General features: G+C 47.6%; 2 protein-coding genes across 3 annotated transcripts; both read left to right on the forward strand.

The window, feature by feature from the left end:
- The first annotated feature begins 4,368 nt into the window (after positions 1-4,368).
- Positions 4,369-10,127, forward strand: LOC119322215 (cryptochrome-1-like). 2 transcript variants are annotated; one of them, XM_037595712.1, is made up of 5 exons: positions 4,369-5,229; positions 5,941-6,162; positions 6,760-7,475; positions 8,125-8,752; positions 9,809-10,127. In XM_037595712.1, the coding sequence occupies exons 1-5, from the start codon at positions 4,917-4,919 to the stop codon at positions 9,817-9,819; spliced, it is 1,890 nt and encodes a 629-aa protein (XP_037451609.1). In that variant the 5' UTR covers positions 4,369-4,916; the 3' UTR covers positions 9,820-10,127. The 2 variants fall into 2 exon arrangements, with proteins under 2 accessions (XP_037451609.1, XP_037451608.1); XM_037595711.1 differs by having other exon boundaries at positions 4,377-5,229; positions 8,125-8,757.
- Positions 10,128-10,537: 410 nt separating this feature from the next.
- LOC119322057 (pentatricopeptide repeat-containing protein At4g18840-like) lies at positions 10,538-12,936 on the forward strand. The gene has a single exon (XM_037595560.1). It carries the CDS (start codon positions 10,552-10,554, stop codon positions 12,094-12,096), a length of 1,545 nt encoding a protein of 514 aa, XP_037451457.1. The 5' UTR covers positions 10,538-10,551; the 3' UTR covers positions 12,097-12,936.
- Positions 12,937-13,250: the final 314 nt, after the last annotated feature.

Here is a 13,250-nt window from a genome sequence, read left to right on the forward strand (position 1 = left end):
ACGTGCTTTCGGTCTTTGGTTAGAGGGACTGTTTGTGGGCGATACGAGGGATCGTTCATTGATGGTTCGAGGGACTCCCAAGTATGATCTACACCGACACGTTCTTCTTCCGCTGCAACTCGGTGGCGGTATCGATCGTGATCCCAACTAGTTATGCATCTTCATATTGATCTTGGGTGATCGTAGGTATTTTTTGTTTTCTATCATGTTTCCCAACAGATACATCACCCGCCGACGAACAACACGCCATGTTGAGGAAGGATCTGAAGTTTTATTATTCGCCACTGCCATCGCCCTTGTCGAAGCCATGCCATTGAATGACCAAAAACCTAAGTTACTAAGGCACTATATTGTAAAGCTACACGATCCGTACGTGAGGGATCCCCCTCTCCTCTCACTATCGATGATAGAGAGGTCAGCGATGACCGAGAGGCGCCGAAGGACGGCACTGGAAGATGATTCTCCTCCAAACCCTAGTTACCATAGACACCTCTAGAGGTTTAGGTTGTCGGGGAAAAGATGTCTCGCTTCACATGTCCATATCCAATGCTAAATTCGTTAGGGAATCTGCAACGGCAACTCTCAAATCACCCGCATACATCCAGATCGCGCGGTCCGGACCGTGGAAGCCATCCAATGTGGGCAGTCCAGATGTATTATCTCCCGCAAACCAAAGACAAATGTGGGGGGACTTTGCGGGCATCCAGACAACACCCACGCCCGATTCTGACCACACTGGCCCACCCTAACCCCCTCCTCCCTTGCCCGTGTGCGTTCCCGCCCGACGCCAGCTGCCCGCATTCATGCCTCTGTGGAGCAGCCACTCCACATTGAAGTCGGCCCAAAGCGGACGCGACCTCTCACTGCCTCCGCCATTGAAGCAGTGCGTCGACCGAGGGTGCCACCTGCGACGCATCCCTGGTGTTCATGCTTGTTCAATGCCAGAGACGCGTTACTAGATGAGACGGGCCGGATATCTACCATGCCTGTTCAATGCCCCGTATGTCTATATGCTTCCATTAAGCAGGCTCGCTGGTCAAGAAAACCCACTCTGACGCCGCGCATTGACGCACCCGGACGCCTAGCCTCACCGGAATTCGCTATTTAAAGGCGGCCACACCTAGCTAACTCCACGCCACAACACAAGCTGCTCCCCATCCTCCTCCCTTGCACCGCATCCGCCATGAGTGCAGTTGGTGAAGCTCTATGGGAGACCTTTTCCACGAAGATGAAGCACGAGGTGGTTGCCCTTGCGGCCGCTAGGCAAAGTCGTCGTGCCAGATGGATCGAGGCTGGCTTGCCGGCCAGCTCACCCAAGGTCTCCGACGACGAGGACGGCCCCACGATGGAGACAGGTTCCAACGACACTACCCCGGCGCCGGCGCCTGTGCACACTAGCTTCACCATGGAGAACGCGCAAGCGCAGGCACCCTACAACGCCCCCATGGCGAAGGTGCAGCCTGCACTAGCGCTTATGTCAGTGTTCCAGCAGGTGCAAGAGGAACAACGGTACAATCTGTTCCTGCTGGAGCAACACTGGCTGGCGGAGGGCCAGATCTACGGCGAGAGTGCGTGCGAGGAGGTTGTGGCGAACCCCAACTTTGTCGTGGAGCAGTGTGCCATCTACGATGTCGTCCGCGCTCAAGTTGCTACTCGCAAGGAAACGGCTGCTGCAGGGGGCGTAGCTCCAGGTGATCGCGGAGGATAACAACACCAGCTGCGCCTCCTACACATCACCGACGAACTATCTGGCGGCTCGGTGGGACGACGATAATGCAGGTGATACCATTTCCATCATGGACTTCACGTCCACCAGCGAGGGACAGGTCACAGACTCCTCCGAGGATGAGTAGGGCACAGGAGGCAGCAGGGCCTTGTGTCCCATGTGAGCCGGTTCGTCTCACGTGCTCTACTCTTCCTCGCCGGAGACCGCACTTCACTTCACGGGTCTTATCGTCGGTGCTCATGAAGACGACGGATGGAGGAGGCGGTTCCATCAAGGAAACAACAAGGGCTTGGACGCCAGTGGACGCCATAGTTTTTTTTCTTTCTAAATGTTTGAAATGTAATGAAAACCCCTCGTGTTTGCATGAATGACATTGGTTTATGTAAATTGTATCTGAACTTGAATGAAATCAGGCCGCATTTGCATAAATTTTGTTCGGTTAGTTCAAATGCGGGTTGAAATGTATGCTGGCAGGGTTGGATGCCAGCCTCTCGCATCCATATCTGCGGAAGAAAATTTGCGGGTCATAAAGTATCAAATCTGTTTAGTGGTCATTTCTTCTACGGAAGTCCTTAGCCAATTGAGTGGTGTCATTTTCGTTTGTTCTAGTACAGAAAGTTGGGTCCCACCCTCAGAAAGGGTCAAATGGACCTTTTTTACGCTAACGAGTAAGGGCATGGCCAATGCATAGCTTTAAGGTGATGCCTCACATGCCATGTAGGATCGGATGTCAGGAAAAGTAGGTTTGGATGGGGAAACGGGATCCTCTACAGGAGGCGGGTGCTTAGAGATAAAAAAAATTCGTCCGATGTAAAAAGCTGAAAAGGTTGAAACAAACAGTAGAGATGCATGTGTACTAGAGTCTTTACTTTCTAGTATTCTTTAACGAGACCCACAAGCGGTAGCTTGCATTAAAAAAAGTAGTGCCCCAACTACTTTTTCTCCTGAGTCTGGCCATAGTAGGGGTAACATAACTGGTATCATGCATTTGGAACACACAAATATGTTTATGTGGCAGACAATTAAAGAAAAGAGAGAATATTATAGTAACATAGGTAGATATCGTATCATAATAAATGTTATGCTACTATGTGTCATGCATGGCAATAAATGAGGCCACTTATGATACCAAACTATGATACTACGTACTATGGATGTATTCCCTCCGTTCTTAAATATAAGTCTTTTTAGACATTTCAAATGGACTACAACATACAGATGTATATAGACATATTTTAAAGTATAGATGCACTCATTTTGCTCCGTATGTAGTCACTTGTTGAAATCTTTAGAAGACTTATATTTGGGAACGGAGGGAGTAGTGTCATACACTAGTATCATATGCATGATACTACTCTCTCCATTCCACAATGTAATTTCACAACGTAGTGCGTCCGCGTTTTCCGAATTCCAAGTTTAACCAAAAAATTAACAAACGAGACCGACTGGAACGGAAGCAAAAATTATATCACTGAATTCACATTTCAATACAAACTCAATGATATTTTATCCTGCCGCAATCGGTCTTGTTGGCTAAATTTATGATCAAAGTTATATCTCGGAAATCGCGAACGCACATCGTGAAACAAAGGGAGTAGTATATGAACTCCCCACTATGATCAGCCTGAGGCACATGTATAGCGATACTTTTTCTTAACCAACGTGGCTGATAGCTCGGGAAAAGGCAAACGAAAGCACGATCAAAACCTTTTCATCCGGACACGTCGCCATACACTTTGCGTCGGCTGTCGCGAGCGTGGTACGGTGCATTTGCATGAACACCGTGCAGTCCCACCTGGTCCCCATGCGCATTTGCGCCGAGTCACTTTCGATGCCTATTTTGCCGTACGTCCCTTTATCACGACGCACGTCCGGTGCCGGTGGCGGTACTAATCACGTCACGATACTCCCGCCCGCTAAATAATCATAATCCCGACCCGACCGATCAATACGGTAAGCCATCCGTCCCGTGACTGTTCGAATAGGGGAAGAAGAGGACAACAGTGGCATTCTGATTCTGCTTGCTCGTGCGACCGAATACCGTATTCGTTTTGATAACCTGCCATGTACTCTACTACGTCGGCACGGTAGACACTATAACTTATCCTATTTATTAGCTTATTAAAAAAAAGTCGTCTAGCGGGCGAGAGTATTTTGTTATGTGTACGTAGTGTAGATAACTCAGCAGCACGCGCACATATCCTTACCACTCTCTGGAAACACCGCTCTTGTCACGGTGCGAGACAAGCCGGTCAGGTCACGGGAACAGGAGCGGAACTTGTTCTGATCGGAGGGAAGCGCGATGACGAGGCGTGCGATATTAGCGGCGTCGACACAAGAGAAGAGAAGGAAAGAACCGGACGTGTCTCTTTGACCGGAATGGGAGAAAGAAACAAAGGAAAAGGAGAGGCATGAGCAGGTCCATTGAACGAACGACGCATCGCATGGTGCACACGAGGGAAGCGAGGGGGTGGCCACTGGCCGCGAGCCACGTCCATGTGGCCGGCAAGTGCTCCACATCATCGCGTCGGGAGCCTGGTTGGATCCGATCCGATCCGATCGCTCCAAATATGGCAGCTCAGGCAGTGCAAAGTGCACCGCGCCCCTCGAAATAGCAAAAGAGTCACGGCCATCGAGTGGCAACCAGGGATGGGTTCCCAGCCCGGTCCCCGGCGCAGTGGCCGCGTCTGCACGCACTCCCACTAATCCTTTCTTTGGACGCTTGCGCCGCTAGCTCTTCCTTCCCCATGGCCACGGGGACTGGGGGCGGGGAGTCGATAAAAACACGTAGTACTGCCGCTGGTCCTTGCTAGGAGGGTGCGAAAGCGAAGCCCCACGCCCATGCCGTCCTTCGCTCCTCGCCACAGCCCGCGACCGCGATTCGGTTGGTGCCCCGTGCCCTCCGTCCCTCCCTCGCACTGACTAGCTCTTGGACTATTGCTTCCCGTCCTGGTCCTCATCTCTCAACCCTGTCGCCTCCCCGTCCATCCCTCGCTGCCATCAAGATCCAGCCTTTGTTTCCCCTTTGATCCCGACTCGCTGCAACTTGCCAGCTACCTCACCGGCAGTTCATTACTGCATACGTCCTGCTCGACGTAATGCTCGTGAGAGCCTTTTGCGACCGGTGAGCTAACTAGCCAGCAGCTTTTCTTGGCCCGGGTCATGGTGGATTGATTGAGCGTCCACCACGATGGGCGGGTCCGAGAGGACCGTTGTGTGGTTCAGGAGGGACCTCAGGATCGACGACAACCCGGCTTTGGCCGCCGCCGCCAGGGACGGCGCGGTGCTCCCTGTCTTCATATGGTGCCCGGCCGAGGAGGGCCGCTTCTACACCGGCCGCTGCTCCCGGTGGTGGCTCAAGGAGTCGCTTGCCCACCTTGCCAGGTCGCTCCAGGCGCTCGGCTGCCCGCTCGTGCTCATCCGAGCTCAGACTACTCTTGCCGCCCTTCTGCAGTGCGTTGATTCCATCGGCGCCACCAGAGTGGTCTATAATCATCTATACGGTATGTTTACCTGCCAATGTTATCTTAGTAGCCAGTCACGTCACATACTTCAACATCTCAAATCTATATGCAACTTTTGGTCCAAACCTTTGGAGACAACATTATAACACTTCATGTCACTTGTATTTTCACATATCCTATGCTAACTGTTAAGTACTGATTTGACAAGGAAATATATTCATCATGTTTCCTCAACCTGTGCGATCAGTTTTCCTAATGCCGTAATGCTTAGGGTATCCTCCACGCGAATGATGAAACAATTCGGATTAATTGATACTGTAAAATATTTAGAAAATTGCAGTAACCAGAAACACATCATGATTTTTTTATTTCCAAATTTAACTCTATAAAATTCAGTATAGCTGAGTTTTAAACATTTTCAATAAGCATATACTAATAAATAATCTGAAATAGTCATTAGGCCAATGACTTTTTTAAAATATTATTCCTCGGGTAAATCTAACCCACCATGGTGTGGCCTCACACGAAGTGATATATGTTCTGTCCAAGACAGTACATGGATGCTATGAAACACAGAAGTAGTGTTCTCATGCTCAAAACCTATGCCTGTAAAGTTTGTATAAAGTGTACATGCTTTAGTTCGAGTCGACAATTGCTCTATTCTGGTACCAGTTGATTTACTGCTGACTCTTTTTTGTCCTTTTAATTATGTTATTTTGATCTTATTCATTCTCACTTCCTATGCTATAGACCCTATTTCACTTGTGCGGGATGACAAAATCAAGAATGAGCTTTTGGGCCTTGGAATTTCTATGCAGAGTTTCAATGGTGATCTGCTATATGAGCCATGGGAAGTTTATGATGAGAATGGGCTTGCATTTACAACGTTCAAAAAGTATTGGGAAAAGTGCATGAAATTACATATCGATATATCACCATCTCTTGCCCCTTGGAGGTTGGTGCCTGTCTCAGGTAGATTGTGGCTAGTGGCCTGGCATCATCATTTTGAGTTCTTGAACACTTATCATTTGCCTCTACTTGCGGAACATTGTTGCTTGTTTTTGTCCATTTCATGTGATGCAGCTTCCTTACCTATGTTAAGGAATTAGTTTGCTACTGTATAATAGCATGTTGAAATTTAAAAATAATAATGTAGGTAAAGCTGTTTTATACTTCTTCAGTTCCATAATGTAGTGCGTATAGATTTTCTGAAAAGCCAAAATAAGCTAACTTTGACCTAGTTTACAGAGAAAACTATTTATATATATACAATTCCAAACATATACATCATGAAATATAACTGATGATGTATCAAATGACATGCATTTGGCATTTTAAATGTGCATATTTTTGTCTATAAACATGGCAAAAGTTTGTAGTGTTTGACTTTTGGAAAAATCTATATGCACTACATTATTTGGAGGGAGTACTAGAAAAGTAGAAAGCATTGCTTTGTCCACATATACAGCCATACAGGTCTAGTAATTGGCGATCCAATCTTATACTCAATTTCTAATCTGTCAAGCTATTGTTGCTTTAATACTTACCATTTTTCGGTTTCACATTCAGGTATAGAAAACATTTGCAGTAGTTCAATTGATAACCTAGGTCTTGAATCAAGTAAGGATGAGGAATCAAGCAATGCTTTGCTAAGCAGGGCTTGGTCTCCTGGCTGGCGCAATGCGGAGAAGACACTTGAGGATTTCGTGTCTCATGGTCTCCTAGATTATTCAAAAGACAGAATGAAGGTTGCCGGAACTACAACATCGTTATTGTCACCATATCTTCATTATGGTGAGGTGAGTGTAAGGAAAATCTATCAACTTGTCAGGGTGCAACAGATCAAGTGGGAAAATGAGGGGAAATCCGGAGCTGGGGAGAGTGTTAACTTGTTCCTGCTGTCAATTGGTCTTCGAGAATATTCACGTTACTTGTGTTTCAACTTTCCATTCACACATGAAAGGTCGCTGCTGGGGAACTTGAAACACTACCCCTGGCGAGCAGACGAGGACCGGTTCAAATCCTGGAGACAGGGAATGACAGGATACCCGTTAGTAGATGCTGGCATGAGGGAGCTATGGGCTACTGGCTGGACACATAATCGTATAAGAGTAATAGTTTCAAGCTTTGCTGTGAAATTTCTACAAATTCCGTGGACTTGGGGGATGAAGTACTTTTGGGATGTGCTGTTGGATGCTGATATAGAAAGTGATATTCTTGGCTGGCAGTACATATCTGGGTCTTTGCCTGATGGACACGAGCTTGGTCGTCTTGATAATCCAGAGGTATGCAACTGTTAGATCAAAGCACTGTAGCACCATTTCATATTTGACATATCTGCTAATCTTAATTAAGAACACAAATGAAGATTGTAGCCTCCGTTCATAATTGGATTTTAAAGGCACTTCTGTTCATGTGGTAGTTCATAAATGATTAGCTAATCATCTGACTCAAAAAGAGATAAGATGGTGAGCCAAGAATATTTTATCACGCTTGACAGTTTCTTATAAACAACATAGGAGATACAGGCATGAAAGTTCATGGCTTGATGTTTTTGCGTTGCTATGATTTTCCATTCTTAAAGTTGCTGTTGTATATTCTGCAGAACATACTACTCCCTCCGTTCCTAAATATTTGTCTTTCTAAACATTTCAAATGACTACTACATACGGATGTATGTAGACATATTTTAGAGTATAGATTCATTTATTTTGCTCCGTATGTAGTCACTTGTTTAAATGCCTAGAAAGACAAGTATTTAGGAACGGAGGGAGTATTTGTGTTATGATTCCGTCTTGCAGCTGTCAACCTTATGGTGTCCTTTTTGTAGAAGCATCTAGTTGTATGTACCTGAGCATCATGTAATTTATCTATCTGTGTCTCACGGGAGATTTATCTATTTCTCATTTGTGCTTTCCTTGCATGCAAAACTAGGTTCAAGGTCAAAAGTATGACCCAGATGGTGAATACGTAAGAACTTGGATTCCAGAGCTAGCTAGAATGCCAGGGGAATGGATCCATCATCCGTGGGATGCACCGAGCTCTATACTAGAAGTTGCTGGTGTTGAGCTAGGCTTCAACTATCCTATGCCCATAGTAGAACTTCACACGGCTCGGGAGTGCTTAGATGATGCCATCTCCACGATGTGGCAATTGGATACAGCCGAAAAACTAGCAGAATTAGATGGTGAGGTTGTTGAAGACAACTTGAGCCATATCAAGAGTTTTGATGTCCCAAAAGTTGTTTTGAAGGAACTATCTCCTCACTGTGATAGAAAAGTGCCCACTGATGATGGCAGGAATCTTGAGTTACAACCTAAGGAACTGAAGGGCACAAATAAACAGACCATTTGTGTTGATGTAATCAAGGCCTCAAAGATGGAAGACACAGGCTCCATAGCAAACTCTCCGATATCAAGGAAAAGATCCAGCAGTGGGAGTGTGTTTAATGTCCCATCTTATTCATCTTCAGTCGAAGTGCACTCACAGAATCAGCATCCTGGTGGTTATTTAGTTGGGTCGTCAAAATATATCCTGCAGAAAGCAGAGAGGAACTGTGTTGGTAAGGTAAGTTCAGTTATCATATTTGCAAGGCAAGTGTTGCACAAGATCATATGAACTTGCCATATTTTTCGGGTTAAGCGAACAGCCAAACACCCCATGGCAACATTATTGTAACCTTCAAAAATACTAGCAGTCAATCTCTAGGGAACTAGGTTCAATTGGTTTTATGAACACACACCATCATATACATGCCACCAAGTTTCTATAGTTTGTCTGCTCCTTTTAGTGCACTGCAAGAGGTCTGGTGAGATGCGTAGGTGCAAAACTCCACAACCTTAGTCAGTACTAAGTTTGTATTGGTTTTCGCCCGGTTTTCCCTTAATTAACTGGGCAATTCTCTTCTTCTTAATTAATCGATGAGGCAAAGCTTTTGCCTCCGTTTCGAAAAAAAAGAACTCCACAACCCAGGTTTTGATCCTCTTTGGCAGGGGGCTTTATTAATGTTAAAGCTGCACACTTGATGCGATTCATCTAAAAAATCCTCTTTGCCTCGGATTCGAGTATCTATTCCTGTTGGTCGATCTGGTGCCAAGCTCCTCTGATTAGTGCACTGCATGGAGCACTGGCGGCTGTAGTCTTTGCACTGGAGACAGCTTATGTTATTCTTACTGTACAAGATATGGAAGTTTGCTGCAAGCAGGGAAAAATAGCTCACACAAAATCATCTAGGTGGTGGACATGGTAGTTAAGAAGTGTTCATTGCTGCTTCTACACTAATTCTGGGCATGGACGCATGGTCAATCGATATGCATAGTGCCAGTTCATGTTCTATTTTTAGTGGAACTGTGAGTTTTGTAGAGTAATATACTGGAACAGCATCTTGGACAGGAGTAGTAGATAGAGCTCAAGGAAAAGCCTTCATTGCAGAATGTTGACCAAAGCGTTTCCTCTTGCATTTCTTCTTGTGCATTTCTCAAGATATTTTCTTCTCATCCACTATAAGCACCGAGTATGATATCCAGACGGCATGCATGGCATTTGTTTTCTTTTCTTTTTTTTAGGAATGTGCTATTTGATACTACTTGTTGACACACAAACTATTGCATCTTTGCAGGCAGAAGATGACGACAGTGCCGATAGTGGTACAAACACCTCAAGAGCATCCAAGAGACCTGCCGCCTGACGAGGGTGGTTGTGGATGACGTACACGGCTGAACAATGGAGCGGACAAGCGCAACACTCGGATCTTCCTGCACCCCACTCTCATCCTAAGAAAAATTTGTACATTTTGCTGTCTGGTTATTTTTGTCAAATCTGTTATATATATGTAACCTATAATTAGTTGCAACACTTGGACGAAACGGTTTTGTTCTCGGGGGGAAGAGTCGTTTACTTATTCTTTTCTGCGATATAGGAGCAAAAATTTCAGATTCTCCGTCGTTTTCTGCTTATATGTTGTGGACTTGTGGTGATTTGGATCGGATGCTCGCATAATTTTTTATTTTTATTTTTTTGGGACAGATCGCATAATTTTGTGAAAACCTCGTCAGGAGGGCAGCTTCCTGCAGTTCCACCACTAAGAAGAGAAAATTGGTCCAGTTAGTGAGGAAAATCGGGCCCAAAAGCCTTACAAAGCCCCGGTACTGACGCAGATTTCGCAGGGTGGCCCAGTTGGTTTTGCAGTAGCTGTGCCAAAAATGTATGAACTCGAAACGGCTGCAGCATCGCCGCATCGGAGGCCGTCCTGGCCGGAGGAAGATTGCGTAGCCCGTCGTTGTAGCACCAGCATGTAAAAGATCACGACCGTCCCCTCAAAAAAATTGTAAAAGATCACGACCGCCCGCCTTCCATCGGACGATGCAGACCACTCGAGGGGCAGATCAACATTGCCCCATTCTCGCCGGTCCTACCTGTCAGTGCTCTCCCATGGCGAACTCCCAGCCCTCCTCCTGGCTCGCCGCCGTGGCGACCAATGCCGCCGCCAGGCCAGCCATCCTCCACCGCGCCCACGCCGCCCTCATCACCTCTGGCCACCTATCCTCCTGCACCTCCGTTAACTCCCTCCTCCGCGCCGCTCGCATCCCCGCTGCCTGCGCCCTTCTCCTCCGCTTCCTCCTCCTCCACCGCCTCCCGCCCGACCACCTCTCCCTCTCCTTCTCCCTCCACTCCTGCACCCGCTCCCCCAGCCTCCCCGTCGCAAGCCTCCTCCACTCGTTCGCCTTCAGGCTTGGCCATGCCCGCGACGTCTACGTCCTCAATGCTGCCGTCTCCGCCTACTTCAGGGCCACCGACGTCGCCTCCGCCGAGCGGCTCTTCTCCTACACAAAGGATGTCGCCGACGTTGTCACCTGGACCACCATGGTCACCGGGCATGCCAACGCCGGCGACGTTGCGCGTGCGAGGTGGTTCTTCGACGCCATGCCTGAGAGGAACGTGGTTTCCTGGAACGCGATGCTGGGCGCCTACGCATCCGCCGGGATGCTGTCCAAGGCGCGGAAGGTGTTCGATACAATGCCCAGCCGGAATGCCGCCTCGTGGAGCTCGATGGTTACTGGGCTCGTGCAGTCCAATCAGTGTGAGGAGGCGTTGAGGGTGTTCAGTGAAATGGTCGGGACGGGTGTCGTGCCGAATGAGGCTGCACTGGTGAGCGCTGTCTCAGCGTGCTCTCTGCTGCGGTCGATAGAGCACGGCATGTGGGTACATGCGTATGCCAAGCGGGAGCTGAATGGGATGAGCGTCATCCTCGCGACAGCGATTGTTGACATGTATGGTAAATGTGGGGGTATCCATAATGCCGTCAGGGTGTTTGCTGCAATGCCTGTGAAAAACATCTACTCGTGGAACTCGATGATTACTGGACTCGCCATGAACGGCAGGGAAATGCAGGCCTTGTCACTCTTCTGGAAGATGCAGATGGCTGGTGTTCGACCAAATGATATAACCTTCATCGGGTTGCTGGGTGCTTGTAGCCACTCAGGTCTCGTTGATGAGGGCCGCTGGTTGTTCAACAAGATGGTTAATGGCTTTGGAATCCAGCCACTCCAAGAGCACTACGGCCTAATGGTTGATTTACTCGGTCGGGCGGGTCATGTTAGGGAGGCAGTGGATTTTGTCAACAGCATTCCGGTGGAGCCGCATCCGGGCTTGTGGGGTGCGCTTGCTGGCGCCTGCAACATCCATGGTGAGGTGGAGCTTGGTGAGGAGATTGCCAAGAAGCTCATTGAACTGGAGCCCCGTCATGGTAGCCGGTACATCCTCCTGTCAAACATATATGGTGCATCAAACAGATGGGATGACATGGCCACTGTGCGCAGGCTCCTTAAGGAGCGCAAGGTCCCCAAGGGCACTGGCAATGCCATGGTTGGTAATGATGGTCAGTCTATGAAATCCATGCTAGGTTAGTATTCCTGTAGACAGTGACATGTCAGGAGCTTACTGACTGGGTGGCATGAGGTTGATTACCCTCCATCCACCTTGGAGACATCATTGTGCTGAAACAAACCTCCGTAGGGGAGAAATGTTTGATTTATGTGTTAGTATATGCCTGATTTCTTATGCTGCGCACTGAAATCAACATGGCGCAGAGCTGCAAAATCCTGTCAAGAAGCCAAGAGTTCTTTGTACTCCCTCCGATCCGCTTTAGTCTGCGCATAACTTATTTTGATTTTTTCCTTAATAGTCTGCGCGCGTTGGCAAGTTTCCGAGCATACCCTCCTTTGACCGGAGTAATTAGCATTGCTTTGGCAGCTGCAACGAAATGGCAGCCAATGAATCACGCCATGCAGCGGGCCCGTACTGCAGGTCTGGGAGAGATAAGAGGAGCCACATGGACCGGCCAATCCAATGCATGCAGTAACTGAAAATGTCCAGCGCTTTCCATGCATGCACAAGGGTAAAACAGTCCAAAAAACAACCAGCTGGGCTCTTCTTGGTATCTGGAACGCTACTTATGCGCAGAGAAAAAAGAATCGGAGGGAGTATTTAAATACTGTCCTGAAGATGCAGAAGCTCAGAAAATATGCACCTAACTACGGCATGCATATTTGTAATTAAATTCCGATGGGAAGAGGCGGGAGCAGAAAAGCCATCATGAGGCTCAGGTTCATTTAATAATTTCTTGCAACCTGTCCGTATGCTTCTTTTTTTACTGTATGCTTGAATCAGATGTATGCAAACCACTCGAGTATTGTCTTTGATATATGATGTTTATGTTCTATCCTGCCATTACATGTGTTTATCAAAGTTTCTGTGTTACAGTACGTAATGGGCTTAATGGGCCCATTAGTCTTAGGGTTAATTAGAGATAAGGGTCGTTTGCTTAGGGGTCAAGTAAGCCTTGCTTGAGAGTCAAGTAAACCTCTCTATATAAAGAGAGGAGACGTATCAATCGAATCAAGCAAGAATTAAGAAGGAAATCCCTTCCCTCTTGCCCGGCCGTGGGCAAAAAGGCCCCCGGCCGACCTTCTCGCGCCCTCCATCTAGCAGCGCCATAACAATTTGGTATCAGCTAGCTTCGGTTCGATCATGTCTTCACCGCCGCCAAGCCCGTCTCTTCC

The sequence above is a fragment of the Triticum dicoccoides genome, chromosome 6B (genome assembly GCF_002162155.2).
Source record: "Triticum dicoccoides isolate Atlit2015 ecotype Zavitan chromosome 6B, WEW_v2.0, whole genome shotgun sequence".
Taxonomy (NCBI): Eukaryota; Viridiplantae; Streptophyta; class Magnoliopsida; order Poales; family Poaceae; genus Triticum; species Triticum dicoccoides.

Excerpts from the sequence above, each read along its gene's own strand:
- LOC119322057 (XM_037595560.1), top strand. The coding sequence starts at position 10,552 with ATGCAGACCACTCGAGGGGCAGATCAACATTGCCCCATTCTCGCCGGT.
- LOC119322215 (XM_037595711.1), top strand. The coding sequence starts at position 4,917 with ATGGGCGGGTCCGAGAGGACCGTTGTGTGGTTCAGGAGGGACCTCAGG. Across the intron at positions 6,163-6,759 it reads GAGGTTGGTGCCTGTCTCAG|GTATAGAAAACATTTGCAGT; the intron begins GTAGATTGTGGC and ends TTTCACATTCAG. Across the intron at positions 8,758-9,808 it reads AGAGGAACTGTGTTGGTAAG|GCAGAAGATGACGACAGTGC; the intron begins GTAAGTTCAGTT and ends GCATCTTTGCAG.